General features: G+C 44.7%; 1 protein-coding gene across 6 annotated transcripts in view; it reads right to left on the bottom strand.

Annotated features, from left to right (window-relative positions):
• The window catches only part of babo (TGF-beta receptor type-1 babo), a 108052-nt gene that overhangs the window by 44057 nt on the left and 36624 nt on the right, over positions 1 to 27371 (bottom strand). For all 6 annotated transcript variants that reach the window (XM_077643671.1, XM_077643679.1, XM_077643704.1 and 3 more), the window contains 2 exons: positions 18838 to 19071; positions 4536 to 4766 (listed from right to left, as the gene is read on the bottom strand). In XM_077643671.1, coding sequence (XP_077499797.1) covers positions 4536 to 4766; positions 18838 to 19071 — 465 coding nt within the window. The remainder of the gene's footprint in view (positions 1 to 4535; positions 4767 to 18837; positions 19072 to 27371) is intronic.

Below are 27371 nucleotides of genomic sequence, written 5' to 3'. Positions count from 1 at the left end.
AACTGTGTTGCTAATGACTTCCTCTTCAAAAACAGTGAGGCACTTAGCGCTTGTTTGCTGAGGTTTCTCTGAGCGCAGTAGAAGCGCAGTTTGTTGAAGAGTTCAGGGCATCTTTTCAAGAAACTTCTGCTGTACTTTCACTCACTTCGTCCGACTCATACTCGGATAGAGGCTCATCGCGACCACGCACCGCTCCCATGATGTCTTCATCTGTGGCGGCTATTTCACACACAACACTGTCGGGATTAGCACCGACTGACGAGCTTATCTTGTGCCGGTCCTTGAAACGCTGAATCCAACCGTTCAATGGGTTGAAACCATCATACCCCAAAATGTTTGCAAGGCACCTGGCCTTGGCTTGCAATATAGAGCCAGTCACAGGAACGCACTGAGTCCGGACCTCGCGAAACCGTTCAAAGCGGCAACATCTCCATACTTTGATGCATAAATCTGCTTCCTTGCAAGCGACACGGAGTCTTCCTGCAGCTGTTGCAGCAACTTGTTGCTGTTCTTCCAAATGGCGGACACAGTAGAGGCGGCGACACCGTACTTTTTTGCCACCATAGCCTTTTTCAAACTGCTCTCGACGTCCCTCACAATGCTGTGCTTTGTTTCGAGAGCTTGCCGTTTCCTGGCTTTCGGAGGAGCAGACGCCGGGAACTGAACATAGCCCAGGCTGATAGACTTGCTCACGTTGTCAGCTGACTTGCCTACATTGTCAACTTTTCGCTACACGCGACGACACATACATCGCTCATAGGCTCAGGAGTGACAAGATGCTGCCGCACGCGCACGTGGTACAAGCAGCGCTTGCAGCGTCATGCCATGCGCTCGCCGCCGCGGCCACCGCTCCAGCATGCTCGTCTGGCCATGTTATCACGTGCTTTCAAGCTCTGTCCAATCAGTGTGCCCAACGGGGGCGCATTGAAGAATGAGAGAAAAAAACGCCTGCCTTGCGACTTCTATTTTTTTTCTATCCTCTCCTGCCTTCTGTCTTGCCTTCAACCACGCTGACAACACTCCACCGCCCCCCCACCTGTTGACCCCTTCTTGTGCAATCTGGTAAGCCCGCTCCACGCGCCCGCCAGTACCCACGGGCCCGCGCCGGGTACGTGGGCCGCCAGGGTTTCCAGAAACCGTACTATATGCGGTCTTCGGTTGCACGTTGCCGCGTATTAAGCAGTACGTGAATACATTGAACTCTATGGGAAGCAAAGCAGTTGTCACAAAAAGCTGCACACAATGCGGTCCCCCATTATAAGCGGTTACGTTATAAGTGGTCTGAGCTGTACAACAAACAGGCCCCAGAGGTGATAACTCACTTGACGACAATGTAACGAAGAAAGACTATTTCAAAGTTCCAACGAACAATAAAACAGTGTTAAACCGGCTTCAAGAGCTTGCGAAGCTTTTGCGTCGTTTTCTTTGTTCTCCTTCAGCTGCTTGCAATACTGATGCATGTGCAATGCTACATAATAATGCACGGCTTGTAGCATTAAGTCGATTTTATGCTCACTGCATGGAACTGACATCTTGTAATTGTCTAGAATGTAGTCAACTGTTATGTCCTAGACATTCTTATCAGAAGCATGCTTCTGAAACTTCTATATTTCTTTTACCAGAGAAAATAATGCAACATTTCTACGCAGCAGCCCGCCTCGTGTTTTCTGGAAAACTAAGGCTGCTTCGGGCCTGGTCACATTTGCTGAAGCCATTAACTCCATTTTAAACACTGAGCACTCAGTGCATTTCAGCAGTTTCCTGCATAGAAACCCGGTCATGTATAAATTGTACAATCGGTTACACCAGCTGAGTCAGGTTGATTCTAAAGGAAGTCTTCACATTCATTCTCACTCTCGACAAGACCATCAGGTTTGGCCTTCAGCTCATTTATACGCAACTCGCAAGGCCTCTCTTTGAACGCTAGTCTCATGACAGGCAGGCTGATCAGTTATGATTCTTCATTGTCATGTACCTGGAAGTTACCATATCTTGAAGGGTTTAGCAAGCTGTACACAGAAAGCATGCCGTACAAATGCAAGAAAGTTGGTAGACACAGGTGCTCTGATACCAAAGAATTTTTCAAGCACATCTTGATTTAACTTTACAGTTAATACATATTTGAATTTGCATTTCTCCAACAGGTACATGGAGAGCTGCATGCTTGAGAGAATAGTCACTCTTAAGCCCTGGGCAGTTGAATTTGACAGAAAATCTTGCTGGTCAGTATGTCCTGCCTTTAAGTTCTGTTCCCATTCATTCAGCCAGCTCAAAAAAGGATTCCAGAACAACAATATCTTGACTGTGCAGTCTTAAGCCTTCCTTTGGATGTTTCTGATTCAATGCATCAAACAGGTTGTCGATTTTCACGGTAAAATCAACAGTGCCCTTGACATTCTATAGACCTGGCGTGCCTCTTTTGAAATAAAACTTTAGACCATTGGCAATGCTGAGGCTGTACAGCTGCATAGCAAGTTTCAACTTCAACTTTTCAGTATTTGTTGCGTTTAGATGAGAAAAATAATCTAAAAACAAACGTTCGATAATCAAGAATGTCCTAAAATTCAATATTCTGTGTACAAACAAGCAGAAAAACATGCAAATGTAAAGTTTGCCCAAAATAAACGATGGCGTGCTCTCCTACTGACCAAGTATTGCAGACCACAGAAGCCGATATTTCATGTTTAAAAGGTGCACTTTTAAAAAGAAATATGTTTTTGAAAAACATTTTGTCGCTTCAACACTTTAAGAGGTTTTTTCATAGCATTTCGGAAAACAAAAACCTTTTATTAGCATCGTATGCTGTTACGTTTTCGCTACTATGGCTTTTGCGCACTACGTTTGCACCGAAGTAGTCTGCACGCGGGGTGCGCTGTCGACGGAATGGGAAATCTCAGTAATGCCAATCTGTGTTCTCAAAAAGAAAATCAACTGTCCCGCACCAAGTAGCACATCGCTCCATGATGCTTTGAGTGCCCATAATAGCTGAGGAACAGCGCCGCCAGCTTTCCCTCTAGTTAATAGTAAGAAACTCTATGCTCGCCCACGCCGCTGATGCTTCGGCGCGAGCCGTTCCAGGTTTTTGTTGTGCCGCGGTCACGATCACGTGGTGTAAGCAACGTAGTATGGCGGTTTGGGCGATGGCGAATTTTGTTGGTGCCACGAGCGTGAGCTACATGGACAGCAGCGCGGAAATGTTGGAGCCCTTGAGTAAGGCCAATATAATTGAGGCTGCATGCTCCCAGTAGACGTCGCAGGGCTCACGTGCGGCGAGAACAGCCGACAGTGATGAGTCCAACGGCGATGACGAGACTATGCCACCGCCAAGCACACATGAGGTAGTTCGGCGCTCAACGTTGCAGCATGCCACTTCTTTGTCAATGAGAACTGTGATGTTACGCAGAAGCTTTGGGCAAGCTGTAGATGACGCTGATGGATTCTCGGCAGAAAAAATGCACGAAAATGCATTTCATCGATTCCTTTTAATTTTGACAACCCTTCCCCGTAAATAAACATGTTTTGGAGCATAAATAGCATCATATATTCTAGCACTAAAGCTCGCTGCTCACGCGAATGCATTCCAGTACTTGTTTCTGGCGCATAACTGGCCAATCAATGTATTTCATTTGTGATTAGGTCCGGATCAATTTAATTCTCAAAATATGCCCGCCACAAACGTGTAGTAGTGCCTAGCTCACGATAACGAGTCTAGATGTGGCTGCTTCGGGTTCTGCCCGCGCGGCGGGGAGCTATAACCGCTCGTTCTAGCGCCTATTCGATAATTTGAACTTCGTTTAATTCGAACAATTTTCCTGTCCCCTTGAAGTTCGAATTAACGAGCTTTTACTGTATATACTTTGGCTAAAAATGTTTTTCGCAGACATAATCCGTTGCCTGCAAGACGTGGTCTTTATGCGGAATAGTGTGGCACCATACCTTCAAGCATTTCTCTTTCTTAGGAGCCGCAAAGAGTGATACCCCGTCAGCACAAGTCTGGTACCCAGAGTTGCACCTGGGCACAAAACACTTTTTTCCCCGTTATCTTACCTTCAGAGCACCGACTGGGCTACCAACATATGAAGCAGACAACCCTTGGCAACCAAGACACCACCACACAAATAAAATTATACTGAACAAAGCAAGACACAAACGTAAACGGCAAGTGCAAAAGCAGCACGTTACTGACACAGTGTCAAGCGCCAAACCACCTTGGCCGTAATGCCCCCATGGTGGCTTGGGAGGGAAGTGGGTACTGATTTTTCTCTCTGGTCACTATGTGGCAGGTGCGGTGCGCTGTATCCCCTGAGGTACTTCTTACACCATGACTTACAATGTTCATTAACCCTAGTTACAGGAATTCCCCACTAGCTTCATTCTGTCAACAAATGCCAACAGCAGCTTTGATAGCACAGCATGAGCAGCACTGCGCTATCCACCCAATAGTTCGATATATAAATTGTCAGGCCACGTACTCGGAAACTGCACTGTTCCATGTGAGCTTGACAAGCGGAACAAAAGAAATAAAAGAGCATCACCTTTGTTATCAGCAGCTATGAATCCAAGGATGTTGTCGTGCCTCAGCATCACTGTTTGGTAGATCTCCACCTCACGAAACCATGACCGCTCATCCCGCGATGAAAATATCTTCACCGCCACTGATTCACCCCGCCACCGGCCTCGCCACACCTCGCCGTAGCGGCCTTTGCCAATGACCTCCACCAGCTGGATCTGGCGTGCTATGCTCCTCTGCACCAGTAGTGGCAGGCCTGTAGGCAGACAATAAAGGCTTATTCACCGCTGAGCGCGCCAAACATTTTGGATTACTGAAGAAAAGCAGAGATTTTCACAAGTAAGTATGCAAAGCAAGCACATGCATTGTTATGAGATACTGTAAAATCTAATGCAGCACTGAAAGATCTGCCAGAAAGCTCACCCCCTTTTTTTTTTTCGAAAATGAAATTTTGTACAATGCAATATGTACAATGATGTTGGACCTATAGCCAGGTGCTAGTTTCAGGTCCATCACATTAAGTACAACATAATTGTAGCCCACGGAGACAAACACTTCTCGCCTTCATAAAATGAGAATGAGAAATTTACATTTTCAGGGAAAATAAAAGAGCATAAACAAAAGACACTCACAAAACATTTTCATCTTCGGAAACCATTCACACCATAACTTCACATATACATCGGGTACATTTATGGGATTGTATGAAGTTTGTTTTTGTTTTAACAACATTAGGAATGCCATTCCAGATTAAAGCTCCATTGAACTCTAGTAACTGCGATACACCGGTAAATTTAAACGGTTAGCACTAGCAGCTCTAATTTCCCTTTTAGGACTCAGATACTACAGGAAAGTCAGTCATTAAGTTGTAGTATTCTATGAAATTGATTGTGATTTTTTTTTTTATGGCACAATGGCATCTTGGGCCAAAGAGCACCATGGCACAAGGTATTTTTGTTCTTCTCAAGGTGCGGTCAAAGACCCATTTCCCAAGCATTTCACCCTAAAGAAGCCGAGCACCACGCCAGGGGAAAAATTGTACCCACCATATCGCCAGTGGGTACCCGGCGGCACGGGATTGAACCCAGCACCTCCCGCATGGGAGGCAGGGGCTCAAACCACTAGGCCACCGCTGCGGTACATATTTTATGAAATGTCTGGGCTACCTTTAAAGTATACATAGAACAAAAAGGTAGAATGCCGGTGGACTTGAAAAGTGGTTTGCTAGAGTGAGTATATTCTGAATAGGTAATCTCTTGTTTTGTGGCTTCTCAGCAGGTTTAAAAGCAATACACAATGCCAATATAGTCCTGCTTTCTGTAGGCCACTCGTAAAATTATAAACAATCAAGCCAACCACAAATGAGCTAATTAGGAAGCGGTGTAACAAAAACTTTCACAGTTTATTTTGATGCTGACAGTAGCATTAATCATAAAATACTTATGTATAGACCCCATTCGCTATCAGGTTTGATGGCCAGGAGGGTCCTGTGTGGCAAACCAGTACCCCCTCAGCTGCCATACTGTTGCGAAGTTCGAAACTAAAAGCTCAAATTGAGGGCTGTTCCTGCTGGTCCAAAAGATACTGCACAACGGGAGACAGGTAGAGGGCAGCACACCCTGCTTCTCTAATCGGCTTCGCCTTCACTTTCTTTTTTGAGGGGGGCATTATCAAATTTGCTGGACCACAGGGTAGTCTGGCTCATGGGGATGTGACTGCCATCTTGTTGCGCACCATGGTTGCCTGCATAGGTACGCTGTGCAACTGGCGTCACATGAATAGCTATACACATTTGTGCCCAGTTATACAACTCCTGTTCATATGGAAGACTTTTCTGGGGACCAAACTTTTTCAATGCATTTAAGCTTTGTTAATATGGAAATTCGCTGTTGGAACAACGGACAGGTTTAAAACGCACAAAGCCCATTTGGGCCCCCCGTGTATTTCAGTCACGGTAACAAGGACTCCAATGAGAACAAACCCCGACTGCCCCAAGCAGATATTTCTTTTCCTATACTTTGAGAGGAGCACACCAGCAAAAAGGCAGTGAGAGAGTAAGGCATGAGTGATAGCCAATTTTTTCGTGGCAAGGGGGCCGGTCAATGCACATTACCATTTGCCGTATTATGTGAATGGCTATGAAAAAAATGCTCCCAGCAGCTTATGTTACAATTGACAGCTGACCAAGTACAGATATGTACTAGCAGTTAGTGGAATATGGAGAAACCGTAGGAGATACGTCATCACACCACGAAATGCCATCACGCGTTTCATGAACTCCTAGGTGCTCCAGACTGCACCACATTGTTTTAAAGATAACGACTACTAGGATAATGCACTTGGAGCTCCCAAGAATTTGTATTTCCGCTTCACTGCCAACCAGTATGCACAGAAGCATACCTTACTTCCATATTGTGAGTGAATAGAGGAAAGTTGCAATTAATGGTGTTACATCTTACTGAGCAGATATTACGTCCATATTGTGAGTGAATAGAGGAAATGTTGCAGACAGATATTACTTTTTAAATTTCATTTTTTGACAAATCAGAGGTAAATATCCAGAAAATTGTGCTGTTAGATTTATCAGTCTTTCATGTCATCTTGTGAAAAAACTAAGCTAAATATCAATATTTTGTCCCAAACATTTCCTCCATTTTCTTTCTTTTAACAATTTGTTATTGCAGATGACTCGCTTTATGGACAATTTTGCTCGGGAACCAAAACGTCCATATTGTGAGGGTTCACCAGTGCCAGCGTCCATAGGAAAACATGGGAACTTTCAGAAGCTATAGTGTGTCTAAATGTGGTGCAATTTTCAAGATGTCTGTGGCAGCATTTCCTTCTTTAGTGAATAGAGGAATTGTTGCAGACACATCTTACTTTTTAAATTTGTGCTGTTAGATATATCAGTCTTTCATGTCATCTCGTGAAAAAACAGCTAAATATCGATATTTTGTCCCCAACATTTCCTCCCTTTTCTTTCTTGATTGTTAAGCAGTAATTTTCATCCATAATTGAATCTATTGTTTCCGTTTTACAGGCTCTGAAAGTTGTGTATGTATTTTCTGCAGGGATTTGAAATTTGCGCCACATTTAACTAGCACGACGCGGCTAGTACGACGTGGTTCATGGGCCTCTCCATTTAAAACACATTTGGATCCCAGCCAGGCAAGCCATCCACTCTTCCAAGAACTGAAAATACTTCCATTTATGCATGTGTTTCAATTAAAGGTGTCTATAATGGTGAAGAACATTATTTGGAACAATCACCTTTTTCTGTTTACTCTGCCAACTAGTAACACAAGGAATGCAAACAACCTTAATTTTAATCTCCCTGTAACGCACAACATCTATGGGCAGCGCCTAATACAGTTTTATGGTGCACAAATATGGACTACTGTTCCGCTTGACTTCAAAATATCCAGAAAATTTGACTATTCTGTGAAAAGATTTTTTTTCTTGATAATGTATAGTGACATGCATAGTACCCAATCTTTTTCTTTTTGAGTTTCACTAGCCTGACTTTGTGTCTGTTTTATCTTGACACTATTATTTTTTGCTGCCAAGGATGCGACTATGGGCCCCAGCTAGCTTCGGCTATGGGCCAAATGGTATTGCTGTACTGTATATACGGTGCAATAAAATAAATGAAATAGAAATAGAATGGAATCTTACATCAGACTATTCTGTCACTCCTACACTCTACCGCCAACCTCTTGTTTGTCTGCGTTCGTGCGCACAGGTTTTTCTGCGTAAATCGTTTCAGAGTTTTTCTGCGTTATCTTGCGTAAACTACAAGATTCTAGAACATATTTACGGTGCTGTTATAAAACACTTGGAAAATAGCAACTTCTTTGCGAATGTACAGCATGGTTTCAGGTCTGGGCTTTCATGTTCTACACAGTTGTTCGAATTCAGTCATGATATTATTTTGTGTTATGACTGTGGAAATCAAGTTGACTGGATATTTTCGGATTTTAAAAAAGCGTGTGACTGCGCACTACATGCCTTTTTATTGCATAAACTTGCTTGCCTCGGGATCCACCACACTGTAATTACAAAGATTCGTGACTACCTTTCCAACAGATCACAATATGTTGTAATTAATGGTGTTACATCCCACTGTGCAGATATTACTTCCGATGTACCTCAGGGGTCAGTTTTGGGGTGTTTGTTGTTTTTAATTTATATTAATGATATTGCTGAGAACATTTCCTGAAAAATCCGCTTGTACGCAGACAACTGCATCGTGTGCAGCCCAACAGTCACCGAACATGATGTTCGCACCCTGCAGCAAAATCTAGACAAAATCCATCAATGGAGCATCAAGTGGAAAATGACGAATTCAAATAAATGTAAATATGTTGCTTTTACACGAGAACGTAACCAAATAAACTCTGTGTAGTGCTAAAATTATACTCCTTTGAAAAAAGTTTCTGAATTTACCCTTGGTGTGTATATTAGAGAGGACCTTACATGGAGAACCCACATTGAATATATGACAGACAGAGCATCCAGAATGTTGAATTTCCACCGGCGTAATTTCCATAAAGCCCCAACAAATATAAAAGAATTGTACCTCACACACACATTAGACCTATTCTTGAGTATGCTAGCTTGGTGTGGGATCCATGTAAGATTACATTCTTGGATGGTTTAGAACGCGTACAGAATCGTGCAGCCCGTTTTGTCACCATTGATTACGACTTTTGGCACAGCGTTTCAGCAGTAAAGGAATCTTTTGGCTGGGAACTTCTCAGTAATAGGCGCATGCGCAGTAAACTAGAAATCTTCTATCGCATCTATTTTAGCAAAACCGGGATTGATCAAACTCTGTTCAGCTGCCACAATTTGTATCTGCACGTTGTGATCATGCTTTTAAGGTGCGTGAACCCAAATGTCGAACGAACGTTTATCAGAACTTTCTTTCCGCATGTCATATCTGTTTGGAACAAACTGCCCAAAAATGTCCTTGACTGCACATCTGTGGAAGCGTTTCGTGCTTTTATTCATAGCATCACTTCATCATAGCATCTTAACTTTGTATCATTAATGTACATGTGTATGTGCCTGATTTTTCTGTATTTTATGGCTATTCCGTGTGTTGTTTAAATGTCTCATCACTAGGGGTGTGCAAATATTGACATTTTCGAATATGAATCGAATACGAATATGAAGAAAAAATGGCTTAGAATATCGCATCGAATATCGAATATCTGTTCAGTACAAAAAAATTTTCAGAAAATGATAAACAAACAAATGCTGTTGCCCTAATTTTTTCAAAATAGTGTATGGTCTTTGCAACTAAAATAAACAAAACTAGACTGTCTCAGTACCGTATAAAAAAACATGATGTGCACAGAAATGTATACTACTTGATTAGACAGCATAACAGTATCCAAACTATAATCAGGCCATGCAAAACAAAATCTATAAAATGACAAGACTGGCAACAAAAAAACTACATGATGATTAGTAAAACCCCACTCATTCGGAGTTCATGGGACCAGAAGAATTGCCCAGTTCATCTGAAGGCCTCGGTTTATAAAATTACTCCACCCCCCCCCCCCCCCCCCCTAAAGAAAAAAGCGGCAAAAAATGCGAAGATGCAGTAAGGCCTTGTGAGGCGGCTCCATCGCGCTAACACCTGCAAGCCCGTGACGAGCCGCCCGTTTTGGAGTGCTGGAAGAACAACACAAATGTAAGCAAGGGGCCGGGGAACACACGCTGGCGTTGGAACGGCGAGACGGTTTTTAAAAAGTAAAAAGAAATCACCTGCGACGTGGCAGTAGGCGTCTGAAAGCCGCGTGGAGCTGGGGTTGGACTACCGGCGAATGCGCGGCCCAACAGGTGCAGTTGCCGTGGACCAGCAGCAAAGCTCAAAAACCGAAACTACGCAGCTAGGATATTTTTTTACCTAGCACCTAGCGACAGGGGCCTTCCGATCGTTGTTACGCCCATTAAGAGGTGCGCGGGTTACAATGCACTATGCAATAGGCGAGATTTTTACAGGATCGCTTGCCCTATTGTGACCACTCTACTCACCCCTTCAGGAGGCTCCCGCGACATTCAGCAAGTAGGCTTTCCCGCATAGTGTAGTTTACAAAACAGGATGGTGGAGGTCACGCTCGGAGAGTTATGAAGGCGACATGATGCATTGTTCAGATGTGGGCATTAAATATGTGACGCATTATGGAAGAATTTAAAAAAAAAAAGCGCGATTTGCGTTGCGATTGTTCGAATCGGGCTGTCAGCCATCTTGTTCGCTGCACATGTGATATGTGGGAAAGCCCACTTGCAAAATTTCTCACGAGGTCAAGCCTAGCGCCGTCGGAATGCGAACGGTCCGCGTGATAAATGACGGAGAAGAAAGGGAATAGGACCTCTGTATTATTTTCCTGGAATTTTTAACTCGATCATCGGCTAATTTGCCCAGATATTGTGGTTTTGCCACGGTCGAATTTATGAAAGTCTGCGCAGTATACGATCGCTGGTGAGTATTGGGGGAATTTTCTAATATTTGGAAATTCTCGAATACCAATTTCTCGAATACGAATACGCATCGAATATCAAACATATTCGATTCGTATTCGAAATTTCGAATATTCACACACCCCTACTCATCACCTGACTATAGCACTTACAATTCTTGATTTCATTGTACGTCCCCCACGCAATAATGCCTTGAGGCGCTGAAGGTATTTGTGAATAAATGAATAAATAAATTCTCAGAATTTGGAAGACCTTGACTTCTTTCTTTTAGTTTTTCTTGATTGGGCTATATTTCTCAAATATTTGCGTTTTTTTTTCTTCTTTTTTTTGCTCTACCTTGTGGTGCGATTTCATATAGTCTTCAAGTGTCTCTGAAGCATACAAAAGGAAGCGGTGTTTGAGGCGACCCCAAAATCCCCCCACCCCCTGCCCTATACCCCATGTTAAGGCATTGTTTGCGCCAAAACACAAGTGACTCACAGGGCAATAGCCCCATTCAGGACGATGTGGGAGAACACCATAGTTCCCACCACAAGGCAAGTGTGCAATGACTCAGGTGACGATATAAGTCAAGACGACCGCGCAAATACACCACAAAGGAGGCCTTCCAGCCAATAACATAGAGCGATTGTCATGACGTCACGGTTAACCCCATTTCACAGATGTACTTGCCAGCCACCTGCGATTTCACATTATATTCGCGGACAACTATCCATTATCTATGGCAGTGCCACTCCCCACAGCAAGGGGAGAAAGGACCGTCTCTTTCCTTTTCCTGCCTAGTCTCTGCTGCACTGCAACTCCGTCAGCACGAGAACCGGCCAAAGCCTATTGCGGCATTCGCCACTGCTTTCTTGACTTGTATATGACTATAGATGGTAATGAACACCAAACAATGGCTCGCAGGGGAGTTAAAAAGTGCGCCTCTTACTCCAAACTAGTGAACCCTTAAAGTGAAGAATCGGCATCGAAACATCGGTTCTCTAATCAATCTTTGGTCAACTGGCGAGTGGCAGATTTCTGCCGAAATTTTCACGTTATAATCAGTGCAGGTGCTGCCAACTGTACGTGGGTAAGGCGTGGGTGCATCCTCTTTGTAGAAAGCAGCTCACGGGTTACCTAGAATAGACCTCTCTGTGGTGTAAACAACGCGACGTCAAAGGGGCATGGCCTGACTTGCAAAATCATCCAGTTTCGCTTCTGAACCAGTTTCACGTGTGTCAAGTGTTCTCCCACCGCCTTTCTTCTCCCAAACAGAGCTGCATCGGCATGCGTCGCACCTAGTCATACTTCCTGCACCACGCTGCAAAAACCACGTATTTCAATCAGAAAAGCGACCAATAAAAAAAAAAGCACATGGCGAAGCAGGGCACATAATGAGACTTTCCTGAAAACCATGAAGGGTATGAAATTTTCACTTGCAAACACGTGACGGTTAGTCGAAGACGTTCGTTTGAGGGTCTCCTTTGAGGGTTGCTGCCATTTTTGTGTACAAAAAGAGCACACGCAGGCGGCGCGATCAGCACCACTCTTTTCTTCTCTGTATGTTGCGATGCAGCGATGGCGTAGAGGTAGAGCGTCCGCCTTGCATGCAAGAGGACCGGGGTTTGAATCCCGGTATCGCGCAATTTTCCACCAAGTTTGAAAAAAAAAACGCGTGTCGATGGAATTGCATAAGCAGGCCTGGGGTGCGGCCTGATCTCAGTGACCAGAACCGAGAACGCACTTCTTCACCAGAACAGGATTTGGCCACCCTGGTGTAGTACTTGGCCACAACCTTCTATGAAAAAACCAACTAACCCTCGGCCCTCAGTCCCCAGCGGCTGCGGAGCAACTGAGCAAGGCGGCGGTCAGACCTGTGACGCAGCGGAGGGTGCTAAGAATCTCTGGCTCCAGACAGGCCGCCATTAGAACCTGAATCTGGCAACGTTTAACGCTAGAACCTTATCTAGTGAGGCTAGCCTAGCAGTGCTGTTCGAGGAACTAGCGGGCATTAAATGAGATGTCATAGGGCTTAGTGATGTTAGGAGGACAGGTGAGGCGTATACAGTACTAAAGGACGGGCATATAGTGTGCTATCGCGGACTAGCGGATAGATGAGAACTTGATGTGGGATTCCTCATTAATCAGGATATAGCTGGCAACGTAGAGGAGCTCTATAGCATTAACAAAAGGAAGGCACCTATCGTAATTAGGCCTAATAAGAGGTAGAAGCTAAGGTGGTGCAGGCCTACGCGCCTACATCCAGACATGATGACCAGACTGTTGAAAGCTTCTCTGAAGACGTGGAATCGGCAATGAGCAAAGTAAAATCACAGTACGCTGTACTGATGGGCGACTTCAATGCGAAGGTGGGCAAGAAGCAGGCTGACGACCAGGCAGTGGGAGACTATGGGATAGGTTTTAGGAACAGCAGGGGAGAGCTATTAGTACAGTTCGAAGATATAAATAACTTACGAATCATGAACACCTTCTTCATCAAACGAGAGAATGGGGAGTGGACCTGGAAGAGCCCCAATGGTGGGACTAAAAATGAAATAGACTCCATACTATGCACTCAGCCTGGCATCGTTCAGGATGCGGACGTCCTCGGTAAGGTGTGTTGTAGCGACCACAGAATGGTAAGGCCTCGAATTAGCTTAGACTTGAAGAGGGCACAGAAGAAACTAGTGAAGAGGAGGTCCACTAACGAGCTAGCGGTAAGAGAAAAAATAAAGGAATTCAGGATATCGCTGCAGAACAGGTATTCAGCTGTAACTGGGGAAGACGATCTTAATGTTCATACAATGTACGATAATCTGACATCAATAATTACGGAGTACGCAGTAGAAGTAGGCGGCTGGACGGTTCGAAAGGATACCGGGAAGCTATCTCAGGTGACGAAAGATCTGATTAAGAAGCGCCAAAGCATAAGGGCGTCTAACCCTACAGGCAGAACAGAACTAGCAGAGCCATCGAAGTTAATAAACGCAAGGTAGTCGACATAAGGAAGTTTAATATGGAGAGAATCGAGCATGCTCTAAAGAACGGAGGTAGCTTAAAAGCGGTGAAGAGGAATTAGGCATAGGTAAGAGCCAGATGTATGCGTTAAGAGACAAGGAGAGCAATATCACTAGCAATATGGATAAGATAGTCAATGTAGCCGAAGAGTTCTACACAAATCTGTACAGTAACCAATTTAATCGCAGTGTTGATGAGAGAAACAGCAGCACAGAGCAATGTGTCATCCCGCCAGTAACGAAAGAGGAAGTAAAGAAAGCCTTAGGAGCAACGCAAAGGGGAAAAGCAGCTGGTGACGATCAGGTAACAGCAGATCTGTTGAAGGACGGAGGGGAGATTGTACTAGAAAAACTAGCCACCCTGTATATGCAATGCCTTATGAGCTCGACCGTACCAGAAACTTTAAAGAACGCAAACATGATCTTAATTCATAAGAAAGGAGATGCCAAGGACTTGAAAAATTACAAACCGATCAGGCTACTGTCCGTTGCCTACAAGGCATTTACTAAGGTAATCGCTAATAGAGTCAGGGCAACCTTAAAATTTTATCAAATGATCAGGCAGGCTTTCGTAAAGGATATTCCCCAATAGATCACATCCACACTATCAATCAGGTGATAGAAAAATGTGCAGAATATAACCGACCCCTATATATAGCCTAAATTGGGAACAGTTGAGGATATGAGTTAATGGAGAATACCTAAATGATCTGCAATTCGCTGATGACATTGCCTTGCTGAGTCACACAGGAGATGAACTGCAAATTATGATCAGTGAGTTAGACAGACAGAGCAGAACAATGGGTCTAGAAATTAGCATGCAGAAAACCAAAGTAATGTTCAACAGTCTAGCAAGGGAACAGCAGTTCCCAATTGGCAGCGAAGTGCTGTAAGTGGTAAACAATACATCTACTTAGGGCATGCAGGTAGTGACAGCTGATCCGGATCATGACAGGGAAATAACGAAGGATAAGAATGGGATGGAGCGTATATGGCAAGTTCTCTCAGATCATGAATAGCAGGTTACCAATATCCCTCAAGAGAAAAATGTACAACAGCTGTACCTTGCCGGTACTTACCTTCGGGGCAGAAATGTGGAGGCTAATGAAAATGGTTCAGCTTAAGTTAAGGAGAACGCAGCGAGCCATGGAAAGAAAAATGATAGGAGTAACGTTAAGAGACCGGAAGCGGGCAGAGTGGGTGCGGGAACAAACACGTGTTAATGACATCCTAGTCGAAATCAAGAGGAAGAAATGGCCTTGGGCAGGGCATGTGACGCGAAGGCAAGACAAACGCTGGTCCTTAAGGGTAACGGAGTGGATTCCAAGAGAAGGCAAGCGTAGCAGGGGGCGGCAGAAAGTTAGGTGGGCGGATGAGATTAAGAAGTTTGCAGGCATAGGGTGGGCGCAGTTGGCAAAGGACAGGGTTAAATGGAGAGACATGGGAGAGGCCTTTGCCCTGCAGTGGGTGTAGTCAGGCTGATGATGATGCTTATGTTGCAATTTCTATTATTAAAAAAAAATAAACCAGTAATAGAAACTTTGTTCTAAAAGAAATTTTCATTCTAAGTCACCCTACACAGCAGAGGACGCTCTCAGTGCTTTTGCCAACACCTCTCACCTTTTATCCAACTTCTTTTTGTTTCGTTGTGAAATTATAAGCAGTGAAGCAGACATGAAAGGAAGTATTTATGCTACAATTTATTTAAATATTTTCACGAGGTGGTGACAATGCCGGAAAAAACAGATGTGCAGGCTAACGTGGCACTGAAGCAAAGTCTTTATTGGGCTGACTTGGCCCATAAAGGAACAACATAAAACAACTCGGCGATGGTGATAGGAACAAACTTGCTCAACAGTAATCGAAGAAGAGGAACCCTTGAGATAAAGCGCTAGAAGAAACTTTAATAATCCAGAACTATGTCGAAGTAGTTGCGTGTGGCTGCAATCATTCGAGGTAACGCTGGTCGCAACTCTCGTAACAAGCAGACAATTTTGAATACGAACAAATGGTACAACAGTTGCGTAGCATTACTTCCCTCTCAAAGAAGCATCAGTCGTATAATTTACCGAAAAGGTCAACAAAAACATAGACAACGCAAAATAAACACTGAGAGCACAAACACACGGTGTTCATTAGCGCATGTGATAAGCGTTCAGGCACACTATCTGTACAAGTTCTGGGCACACACAACACCAGTGGATTGCTGTCCTAACGTTAACAACGATCAGGGCTCTGTCTTTTTTTCACCCAACAGAGCTGTTCTGCCGCTTCAAAGAGGCCGGACGGGGAGTTAATCCATCACCTCGCCAGAGGTGCTGGAGGACTGTGAAGGCGCGGATGTCAGAGTTTTAGGACTCCCCTGTGGAAGGAAGTCCTGCGGGAGGCCGGCCCATCAGTCGGCGCTCCCTGCTTTGAAGATGGCAGAGCAGCCTTCGCTGTCCCTGCCTGAGGCGTGGATGGCCCTACCATAGGACATGGCCTTGGCAGATGCCGGAGTGCTATGTGGTGCCCTGCGCACCACATCAGCAGTTTGTTTTTGAGGAGAAGGTGAAAGTGCTCTTCGCGTGGAAGAGTCGTCTCGCTTCCTTCAAAGTGATCTTCATTGTAATTATCACTTTTTCATTCGTCCATGAGGTACATGAACTTGAATATACGAGGTGATCTCCTTCGCAGTTTGCACAGCAAAATGCTGCTCCTTCACAGTTACCAGAAGCATAGATTTTTTAGGCGCATTTAACGCAAGTTCTGTGGCTACGACAGCTCTGTGACCCATGTCCAAATCTTTGACAATTTAAACACCTTCATGGATTTAGGATGTCTTGACGGACATTTATTTTCAAGTAGCCTGCTTCTATGGACTCAGGGAGTGTGCTGGAGTTGAATGTCAGAACTAGACGCTTTTTTGGAATTTCTTTGTCATCTTTCCTTATCTTTATACAATGTGCGTTTGACATTTTGCTCTTTTAGTCCTTTCAGCATCTCTCCTCAGTGAGGTGGATGAAATCTGTTTTCAGAAATCACACCACGGACAGTGTTCAGGGATCGGTGTGCAGTGATAGACACAATGTTGTCCCCAATGGACAGTTGGTTAGAAAGTAAGGAGTATTGGCGGATGTCTTTTAGCTCTAGCAACAGATCGCAATTGGGCATTTTTGGCAGTTTTTATCCTGAACCGAAGGCCTCGGTTAGACATTTTGATACTAGGAACGAGGGCAGAGTTCTTGCAGTTTTTTCTGTTTCCTTACTATGAAGGACATGATATTTCGAGAATGATTCCTTTGTTTTTCCTGAAGCAGTGTGCAGATATCCTCGTAGGAGGTGCAGCCATAGAATATGATTTTATAATCGGCCACGGTGCCAGCCGCCCACGGAGCCCAACGAGGGGACGAGACAGGAACTTGCAAGCAAGTCCTGCCTACGACAGCTGTACACTCCAACTATAACCATATATGACGCAACTCAGGGTAGTTGGCCACACAAGGTTAACCCTCGCCACCAGGAAAGAAAGGAAAAACCAAGAAGTGAATAGGAGACATGAGAGTTCTGATAAAGAAGATAGGAAAGTGAAAGATGAAGGGGAGGACAGAAAAAGGTGACTGCCGATTTCCCCCAGTCGGGTCAGGCCGGAGGTGCCGCCTACACGAAGCTGGGGCCAAAGTGGTGTGTTGCCTACGCCGAGCGGCCTTAAAAGGTCCAAACGCTCGGCATCAGCTCAACCACTAGAATGCCCTTTTCCCCGGACACGGAAATTCCACGCACAGCTAAGCGTGGGTGCTCGACTCCATGGTGACACACTGCTCACCATCATCCCCCTGCGGGGATGTCCTTGCGGATGCTCAGGAAGCCGTGGTGTTGCCACTCACCACGGGGTCGAATCAACATCACCACTCATGCACGGTCACCTGGCTGGTATTCCGCATGGCGACGGCGGAATATGCACCGGCCTCATGCGAGCAAACGCGGTCAGGTTCATCACGGATTAAACGTATGAAGTGTCGTGGGGGAGGTATGCACAAGGTGTGTCAAAAGATGACTCACACCTTTCTGCTCTGGCAAGGCGAAACCAGCAGTGCTCTTGACTACTGCCTGCAAAGTAACCCCGCCCTACCATTCTAAATGAATTTTTCCAGAGATGGTGCGAGGGAGCTTAGGCGACCCAAACCGGAAAACATACTCCACAGGGGGCCAGCTAGAATAGTGCGCTACTGGCGAAAGGTCCATTCTCTGGCCTCCACCTCTTTCTTTGCTTAATGGCTTGAGAGGGGTTAATTCTTTTGTCCCTCAGGCTCCCAGCTTTGGCCAAATGTTCACAGAAAGTTCTCAGCTCTACTTTTAGTATGCGGAAGAACGAACACTTTTGTATCGTGGTGCAATTTACACACCTGGAGGGGGAATAGAACTTACCGCATTTTTGTGGTACTTAAGTGCTGCCATCTATCAACATAAAAAGTTCAAATCTGAGTTGCCTTGGAGCTGGTGAGCCCTCTTAAAGAGGGATGATCGTACACAACACCTGAACACTGCAAAAACCACCACAATCTTCACACAAAAATATTTCTGTAACGTTCACTTATGAAGCCGCAAATTTAAACTTTATGACCAATGAAAAAAGAAATGAAAAAAGTAATGAAAAGCCCAGCAGCGCGTGAAAGTCTAAATTGAAATAATTTTTGTCAGGCAAGTCAAATATGCTACCATTTTTGCTGTGGTCACACCATTTTCCTCACCTCTCGTGGCAGCAGCTATAACCAGGGGTTCATGCTAACTTCTTTGGAATCTTAGAAGATAAGAAGTGCAGCCTGCAGAACTAAAGACATCCTGCACTCTACTCACCTGAGCCTGACCCAGAGGTAGTCATCTCGATCATGTCCTTGATGGTCTGTCCTGGTGGCAGCAGGATGGGCTCACTCTCCAGGCTTGTTTCCATCTCATAGCGAAAGTGACGTCGCCGTTGCTGCCACAGCTGGTAGGCCACCATGAGCACCACACACACAAGGCAGATGGGGCCCCCAATGGCAAAGGCTAGTTCGTGTGTGCTTGGCCAAGATGAGCCCACCATGGCATCGCCTGTCATAAGGCATGATGTCACAAAAAGAAATCTATGCCCCTCATCTAAACAATTATCGTGGCAATCTTAAGCCAACGCACAGTGGCAGCAGTCCTAGCCTTCATTCACCTCTTATTAAACTGCCGCTGCATAGTACGACATCGGTGTGACATATATCCAGTGGTGGAACTTACAACACACTTCTTGTAACAGCTTTTGTAGCAATTCCTGGCTTTGTAGCAGGAAAAATGATGTATTGTAACAAACTTCTGCCTCTTACATCATATATATATTTCATCATTATACTTGGTCATTATAGCACTCTTAAAAGAAAACCTATAACGAGCAAATGGGAAAAAAGGTTGTCTTAACACAGTGTAATTTTTATTCCAGGTGAAAAATAAGCAGCAATATAAAAGGAACTGCATAAATGCAAGAACGCTATCCTTTAAACTAAAGCCTCCAGCTGGTATTTCGTGTCTGAAGGGGCCTGAAGTAGTGCACTGTAGGCAAAATGCAATGAAAAGTGGCAGCTCAGGCTATCACGCGAGCGACACCATCCCTTACAAGTTCGCTCGCAACACCTGAACAGCAACGCTGGCAGAGAAATTCCCCCCCAAGTGCTGCTTTCTCATGTAGACATAGCGTGCATAGTGCTCACATATTGGTTCCACCATACTCAGCCCTACAACGAGCTCATAATTGCTGCCGCACCTGAACGATTTTGAAAGATAATCAGCTAAGTGATTCTGGCAGCAATACTCTCTTCCCAGCACATCAACAATGCTCAAATGATCTGAGCCTTCAGCTGTGGCAGTTAAGTTTTCATGGATATTTCAGCGATGCGTTAATCGACTCAAAAAGATGCTTCAAGACTGATTTCACAAGGACACCTGACAGCTTCAGTTTCAGAAATCTTCAGGAAATTTCTCACATGATGATCTGAGTGCTTACGTGTGGCACAATCGAATGCTCGAGAGAGAGAGAGAGAGTGCGCAGGCTGCGCTCTTTGAGATGTACCTGCACGGTCAGAGTAAGGCTTTTGCTCAGCCTTTTCTTAATCCATCTGGCCTAAGGACCATTCTAATAGGCGAAAACTGCACAAGGTGAAAATGATTGCTCTGAATACACTGCTGGAGTGGTCACATGCCGCAGTTACGCCCGCTGATTTACAAGTCATTTCTGTCCACACCATGCATCGTGGGACCGAAAAGGGCAGGAGCACTGGCGCCTATTCACATTCTTCATTAACACATTCACTGCATTTATGGCCTACTGTTGGCTGTGTCAGTGCTGCACGTCCATTTCTTTTTTTATTTACGTGTGTGGAGCTTGTGGCTGCGGCAGCTTTCGCAATACCCGTTAACAATTTCATCCATGCAAGGCCTAGCGCTATCGTGCACGCTTTTGCCGCATGCTGCCAATCGGCCATGCGAGAAAAGCACCGGTTCAATTAAGCTAGTGAACAATGTTTAGAAAAGCTGCAGTTTTTTACAGAAAGTTCCGGGAAGAAGGAACATCCGTGTTTTGGGGATAATCGTTCGGTACTTCGAACAGAAACGGACGGCGAGTTAAAACCCGAATCAAACAGCAAAATCTTGAATATTGCCCTACCTCTACTTTCACTGACAGTAACGGAAGGATCACACCACTAGCATTTAAAAACGGCAGCTTCAGTTTCGGTTTCACTTTCGTCAAAGTTTTTCAAAGACCTTTTCGCACAGGTGTGGTGCAAAACTAAGCAAGAACTCGATTTATTAGCAGCACGTAGCAGCATTTGCCATTCGGCACAATTGGTATGTCAGTTCCATCACTGCATATATCTCAGTTCTAATATCTCTGGTAAAAAGATGCACTGTGTTGTCGTCTCAAAGGGGTGCAATCTTCTGCATGATTACAAGCATCGATTTCACAGTGAATATTATACTGATTACAGTATGCACCTGCAAATAAATGTATGAACAACACAACTGTCAGTTTTGCTTATTATGAAAGCTCATTCACTACAAATGCCTACCTTGTCAATAATGTGAAGAAGTACAGTACAGCAAAAAATGAAAACCAAGTGCAAGAAGTGCACGCTCAATTGTTTAAGCACCCATAAAGTTTTCAAAAATGTTGAAATGTTTAATTTTTTTCTACCAGCTTGTTTTTTCCATGCCGAAAAATCTGGATGAAGCACTCATATTAAAGGAAATGCTGTCTCAAGACACCTGCAACGTTAGTAAATGGATGGCAACACACAGCCTCCGAACTTTCAGGAGTGAACTTCTGACTTCAGGCACTCTCACGGAAATCTCAGAATTTTAAGCTCATACAAACTTTTAGGAGCAATTCAAAATTTTTTGAATCCAAGCCATTACTTGCTGCTAGGTGCCAAATATCTAGATAAGGCTGAAGCAACCTCTTGCTCTCCCCTCAAAAATTTCTAACTGCACCACCAATGGAGACATTCAAGATATTCTAGCCACACACATAATATGCAACTGCACAGAGTTGATTCGACAATATAATTACATGATGAGATGATCGCATACAAGTGGTCATTTACATTATTCAAATAAAATTCAGCCCCAGGACATAGAGGCACCCATGCATGCTGTGCAGATTCCTACCTTTGGCTACAGAATGGTGCCTGAATGAATGGACCTGATAGCAAGGTCAGCTTCCAGCATTCTGAAGTAGCTTTACACGGTACGGAATGGCACAACTGTTCTGTACTTCTGCCATAAACAATGGCATCAGAGTACATGTTTACCAAAAAGTAAAAAACAAATTTTGGCAGATCAACACCCTAAAGGGACACCAAGGACAGCCCCATAAAATTTCAGTTTGAAGTGCAATCGGATACCTGAGCCTTTTGTGGCAATGCTGGCATTTGTTTGGCAGCAAGAAACACTTTTTTCCTGATAAATTTGGAGTGCAAGTTAAAATATATTTTCCCGCCACTCCGATTAACACACACGATGTTAATGATGACCCTACCTCGGCAAAATCACGAGTGCTCACTCAGGCTCACTCCCAAAAGTTTGGTCCACCTATGGGTTCACTCAAACTCGGATTCACACAGGCCCGGGCTCAAACTCGTGAACTTAGACACATTTAGGCTCGCAACTCAAATGGACTCGCTCCAATTCGGGACTCATCTGGCGTCAGCCGTTCGTTACACAACTCGCAACCCATCTGGGCTCACTCACTCGTTGGGCTATGTTACAATGTTACAAGTCAATTCCTCTTTTAAAGAAACCATGACAAAGCGAGTAAAAACACAGCTCCCTGTCACTGCCTACACTAATTCCCTACACATTCCCAAATTTGATTCCAAGGCATTGTGATTTCAAAAAAACAAAAAGAATAGGTATGTCATAGTTTTTGTACATGATAAAAAGCCATTCACAAGACAGAGAAATTTCATCAAAACCACCTGAGTGCTTCATTCAGACCTCTTGGCACAAACAATAGTGACCACTCCATACTCTGGAGCATACTTCTTAAACACTGCACTTTTCACTAGAAACACTTGGCCACACAATCCTCAGCATTGAAAAAGTGCAGACAACAGCAGCTCAAAGCTACCTTCTATTAATGCACACCTGAAAGCTACTTCTATGGGAAGTGGGGATCCTCACTGGGGACGGGGGAGGAAAGTAGGGTAAAAATAAAAATAGCAGGGCATTCTTTGGCATGTTTTAGGTGCACACACCCCATGCTACACTGGGTCACTGCCAAGTACGTCAACCAACAAAGGCAGCAGCTTTGCCTTCAATCCAAAGTAAAATACCACCACATGCAAAACGTCAGAACACATCTTGAGAAAAGTGTGCAGCACCCACCGTAGGCCATGTGATGTTTTGGGACAGCCCAACCTCCTTGGTTACAGCAAAAAGTCTGCACTCGCAGTGTGCGCCCCATCAATCCATGTGCAACTAGAAAGGCTGCCTCGAGTAGCGCAGGTTTTTAGAAAAGCAACACTTACCTCTTGGGACATGGCCCTATGTAAAGCACACAAGCCTCTACACACTCGCGCACACACACAGACACACAGGACAGACTCCACAGCAGCAGCACCCTATGAATTGTGTCTTGCTAGGCCTCAGTTATGGAAGATGATGCTGGTAGTGGCAGCTCTTCCCTAATGACCAATGGTGCACAGAGCAAGTTTTCTCAAGATGTGGCTCTCTGGGGTGAAGACTCTGCAAAAATCTGAAGATGGCATGCAGGTTGGCACGCAATAGTTTGCATGTTAGGACATGACCTTTTCCAAAGCTACCCGAGGAGACCAGGCTGCACTGACCGCCTACAACTAGCACTCACTCTGGCTGGCTACTTTATGAATTTTGGCCAACAAATAAAAATTCCTACCACACTTGGATGGTCTCTCAAAACACCCAAGCACAAAATTCTTCAGCACAAGACTCGAGGCAAATTCGAGCAACAGAAGTGGATGCCAAAGCAAACATCTGTGCAGTTCCAAAAGAGGGAAATAGGAAAGCCTGTGAGCCGCAACAATATAGCTAACCAGACCAAAATGACGCACAAGAGTGCAAGAAATATCCAGTCGATTTTTGTGAACGAGAAGTGGCGAACTGCTTGCAAACTGGCTCATATGGCATGCCATTTACAAATTAACCCCCTTTCAAATCTATCAACTGCCACTGCTACTCCAGGTTTTAGTACTATGTCAGTACATTTGTTCTCCATGTCATTTCAATGAGGCTTTGTGATGAATAATGTGAATAGAAAAAAGAAAGCAAATAATTGAAATAAATATAGGAACTGATAAAAGGGCTGAGCAGGACACAGAGAAAAAACAGGAAGGGTACGGGTGAATGATGCTAGCGAAAACAAAAAAAGGGAAAGAGAAAATACGGCAACTCTTCTCATAACTTTACTCAGTGGGCGAAAATAATACCAGCAGCTGCTGCCACAACGCACCACTGCAAACTGAAGTCATGCTGTTTTGAAACTATCTTGCGTGCCCTGACAGTACCCCAGTTTGTATGCTTCAATGCACTTAAGCAGTTGCACTCATAAGACGTGGACACAACAGAGCTGTTAAAGCAACAGCACAGTACCTCTAGGCACGACCTGCATCACACAAAGCAGTAGCCTCAAACTCTGCTCCCCACTCCCTGCTAGGTGGCATTCCCTCAAGCAATGCACATGTTGAGTCAATCTTGCAAGCTAGAACAATGTAGTAACTACCGCAAGCTCAGCTGAATAAGCATGCTATGTGAGAAGCGACCCACGGGTATTTGCAACTGCATACATTAGCTGTTGTGCATGCTATCAGCTACTTTTATTCCTAAAGAAACGTCAGACTTTTCCAAGCTCTGCCCTCTGAACAGCCATTGCTCCCCTCAGCCATATTCACAACATGATGTGCAAGTATGTCAGCTCTAACACGTGTGCACAATGTTCAAACGCTGCTGCTGTAGCAACGATGCCTGGCTCAATAGCATCATGCAAGGCACTTGCCATGATCCAATAGCATTGCATATAGCAGAAATGTCTTTAGTTTTACCGATTATAGATTGTAACCATTAAAATGCCCACATGCGAGGTGAGTTTTCCGAGAAATTCTCCTTTGGTGAAAGCAGTTAGCATTATTTTGTGTTACTAATGCTTGAACAACCCTCCGCAGACGATTCCCAAGCTCTAAAGCACAGCCCATCCTCTAAGGCAAAATTAGATAATAAGCTTTATGAATAATCAGAGGACATCACTAACGCCCTTGGTATGCAAGTAGCAACCCTCCTTTTGTGCAACCAGTCTACGTGCACATAATAGTCGTACTTCAGGTTGGCCCCACTTTTTTTCTCACTGCCGTAGCCAGCGTGTGGGAAGCCATAAAACGAACAGTGCAGCAGGAACGTATTCGCGTACAGTTAACAGGGGCCTCCATGTGCACGATAAGAGCAACGTGAATGGTGCCAGACACATATCAATCGCAACATACACGTGTTCTGCATAGCGTTTCATGCTGTGGCACTCTAAAAAGATTAGAGCCAAATTAAAATTGCCGTTGACACAGAGAGTTTCTTGTAAAAAGCCACAAGCTATTGCCAAAACAGATTCTGAACCTACCATTCAAGGACAGTGGCCTTTAGAATCAGGCCGCCACATTTTACGTGACTCGAGGATAACCAAATGGGCTTCGCCTGGTCAAACCTAGTGGTATCCTTTCCTTGAAACACTGGACTACATAGCACAGGCCGTGAAAAGCCACTGGTGTTCTCGACAAGCTGTAGCGCCTCTCGTTTCGGTTTTGGTGCACTCCATGTTACACAATGTTTCCCTCTTCCTGTGCACTTTAAGAACGCACCTTTAGCAGGCGTTTCAACCACCTGTGGGTACACCAGTCATGCTCACTCCATTCCGTGTTCATGCAGCGAAACCTCATTAATTCAGACTTCAAATAATGGGAGGAAACTTTCAAATTATCCGAAGGCTTAATCATCAAATGGGCTCAAGTAAAACTGCTGAACTTTATTCGCATTATAGTGAATTTATTTGGTGACTGGATAATGGTCCTCTGCTCTTGAGGCGAAAACTCTGCAGCAACAATTTTGCACTTCCATCAACTGTACTACTGCATATACACTGCCAAGAGTGTCGAAGGAGAACTCCATAAAGGTGAAGGTCTCGTCTTTACCTCTTTCACAGTAGCATAGCCTCCTCACAAGTGATATCGCATATGATTGGTTTTATGGTTTTATGAGTGTTCAACATCCAAAGGCAACTCAGGCTATGAGGGACGTTGTATTGAAGGGCTCCGGAAATTTCGACCACCTGGGGTTCTTTAACATGCACTGACATCGCACAGTACACAGGCCTCTAGCATTTCGTCTCTATTGAAATGCAACCGCCATGGCCAGGATCGAATCCGTGTCTTTCGAGTCAGCAGCCAAGCGCCATAACCACTGAGCCACTGTGGCGGCTTGCCATCGCATATGAGGAGGCTCCCACACAAAAGAAGAGAACCGCATGTGAGAAATGCAGTTTCAGCGCAATGGAAGGAAGTGAGAGAAATGCAAGGCGCCCCAAGAATGGTAAGATGCTTCATAAAAAGAGAAGTCCAACAAAGCAACAATCAGCGTCTGAAAGGGCCCGCACTTGGCTAGTTGGTTGATGTACAGCCGATAAGGCTGGCAAACAAGCTTGGGCAGCAAAACTACAGCGCCAGGCTATTCTGGCCAGTCAGAAGAAGGCCTCCAATCATCACTGCACCTGCTGTTACGTGCAAATGCAATTTCAGGCTTGAGGAGGGATATTTGGAACAACCCTTACCATGCCAGTCATACCTCAACATGGCCCCATTTTGGGACCTTGTTCAAATCGCCTGGTGCAAGCAGAGCAGAATCCAAATAAATCAGCATCTTATGCAATGGACTTGGGCTTCGGTTGTTACTGAGCTGGCAGTCCAAATTATATAAATTTCCAAATTAATGAGGGTCAAATTAATGAGGTTCCATTGTATATGATTCCCTGAATTTTCCAAGGCACTTTCCTAGTGTGCTCACGTAAAATATACAGTCGACAGTCAGTCCCCTCTGCACCATGTGCACTCCTGTAGAGCACATCGCAAGCTGCGCTATGTGCTAACACCACGAACTGTTTTGTTTCCCATGGGTCTCACATCCCCAGTAAAACACAAAAAGCCGATTAGGCCAAGACATACCAGAAGTAGGCTGCACAAATGCTGCGTTTCCAAGGAGATGTGCACATCTGTCTGCCACAGTAAATAACTGCATGAGTGCCTTAGCATGTGTGAATAAATTCTCTGAAGTTCCACAACAGCCCACTGCTGTAGGCAGCATGACCTAGTAACTTGTGAAGGGAGTCCATCACCAGGCACAAATTCCAAGCACTGACTATTTCTACTCCCCCCAACCCCCAAAGCAGGAGGGCAAAAACAACAACCAGGCTCAGTGCATAGCAGGTTAGTTGAGGAAGGCTCAGTGCCTTTCACTCACAGGGAGCCACGCAAAGGGGACACACAAGGCACACTGCCTCAGAACCAAGATAAAAGCAAAATACTTGTGGGATGCCCGAACAGCAGCACATGGTCTAACAGTGACAGACTTCCAGGCATGGGGTAGGGTCAGGCCTAGACTAAGGGGAAACACACAAGCGAACACTACAATTGAGAGAGACATCAGGCAGCATTCCCAGTGGTGGCACAAGGACAGAGGAGCTCACTGCAGTTCCCAGAATGCTCAATTTGTGAATTCCCCCTTTTGTATACTGGCCTGGATTTAAAATATGATTGTGACAGGGCACCAAGAGCCTAAGATTCTGAAACCAAGCCGACATGAAG

This window comes from Amblyomma americanum, chromosome 1 (assembly GCF_052857255.1).
Source record: "Amblyomma americanum isolate KBUSLIRL-KWMA chromosome 1, ASM5285725v1, whole genome shotgun sequence".
Taxonomy (NCBI): Eukaryota; Metazoa; Arthropoda; class Arachnida; order Ixodida; family Ixodidae; genus Amblyomma; species Amblyomma americanum.
This window is presented reverse-complemented; position numbering and strand designations above follow the sequence as displayed.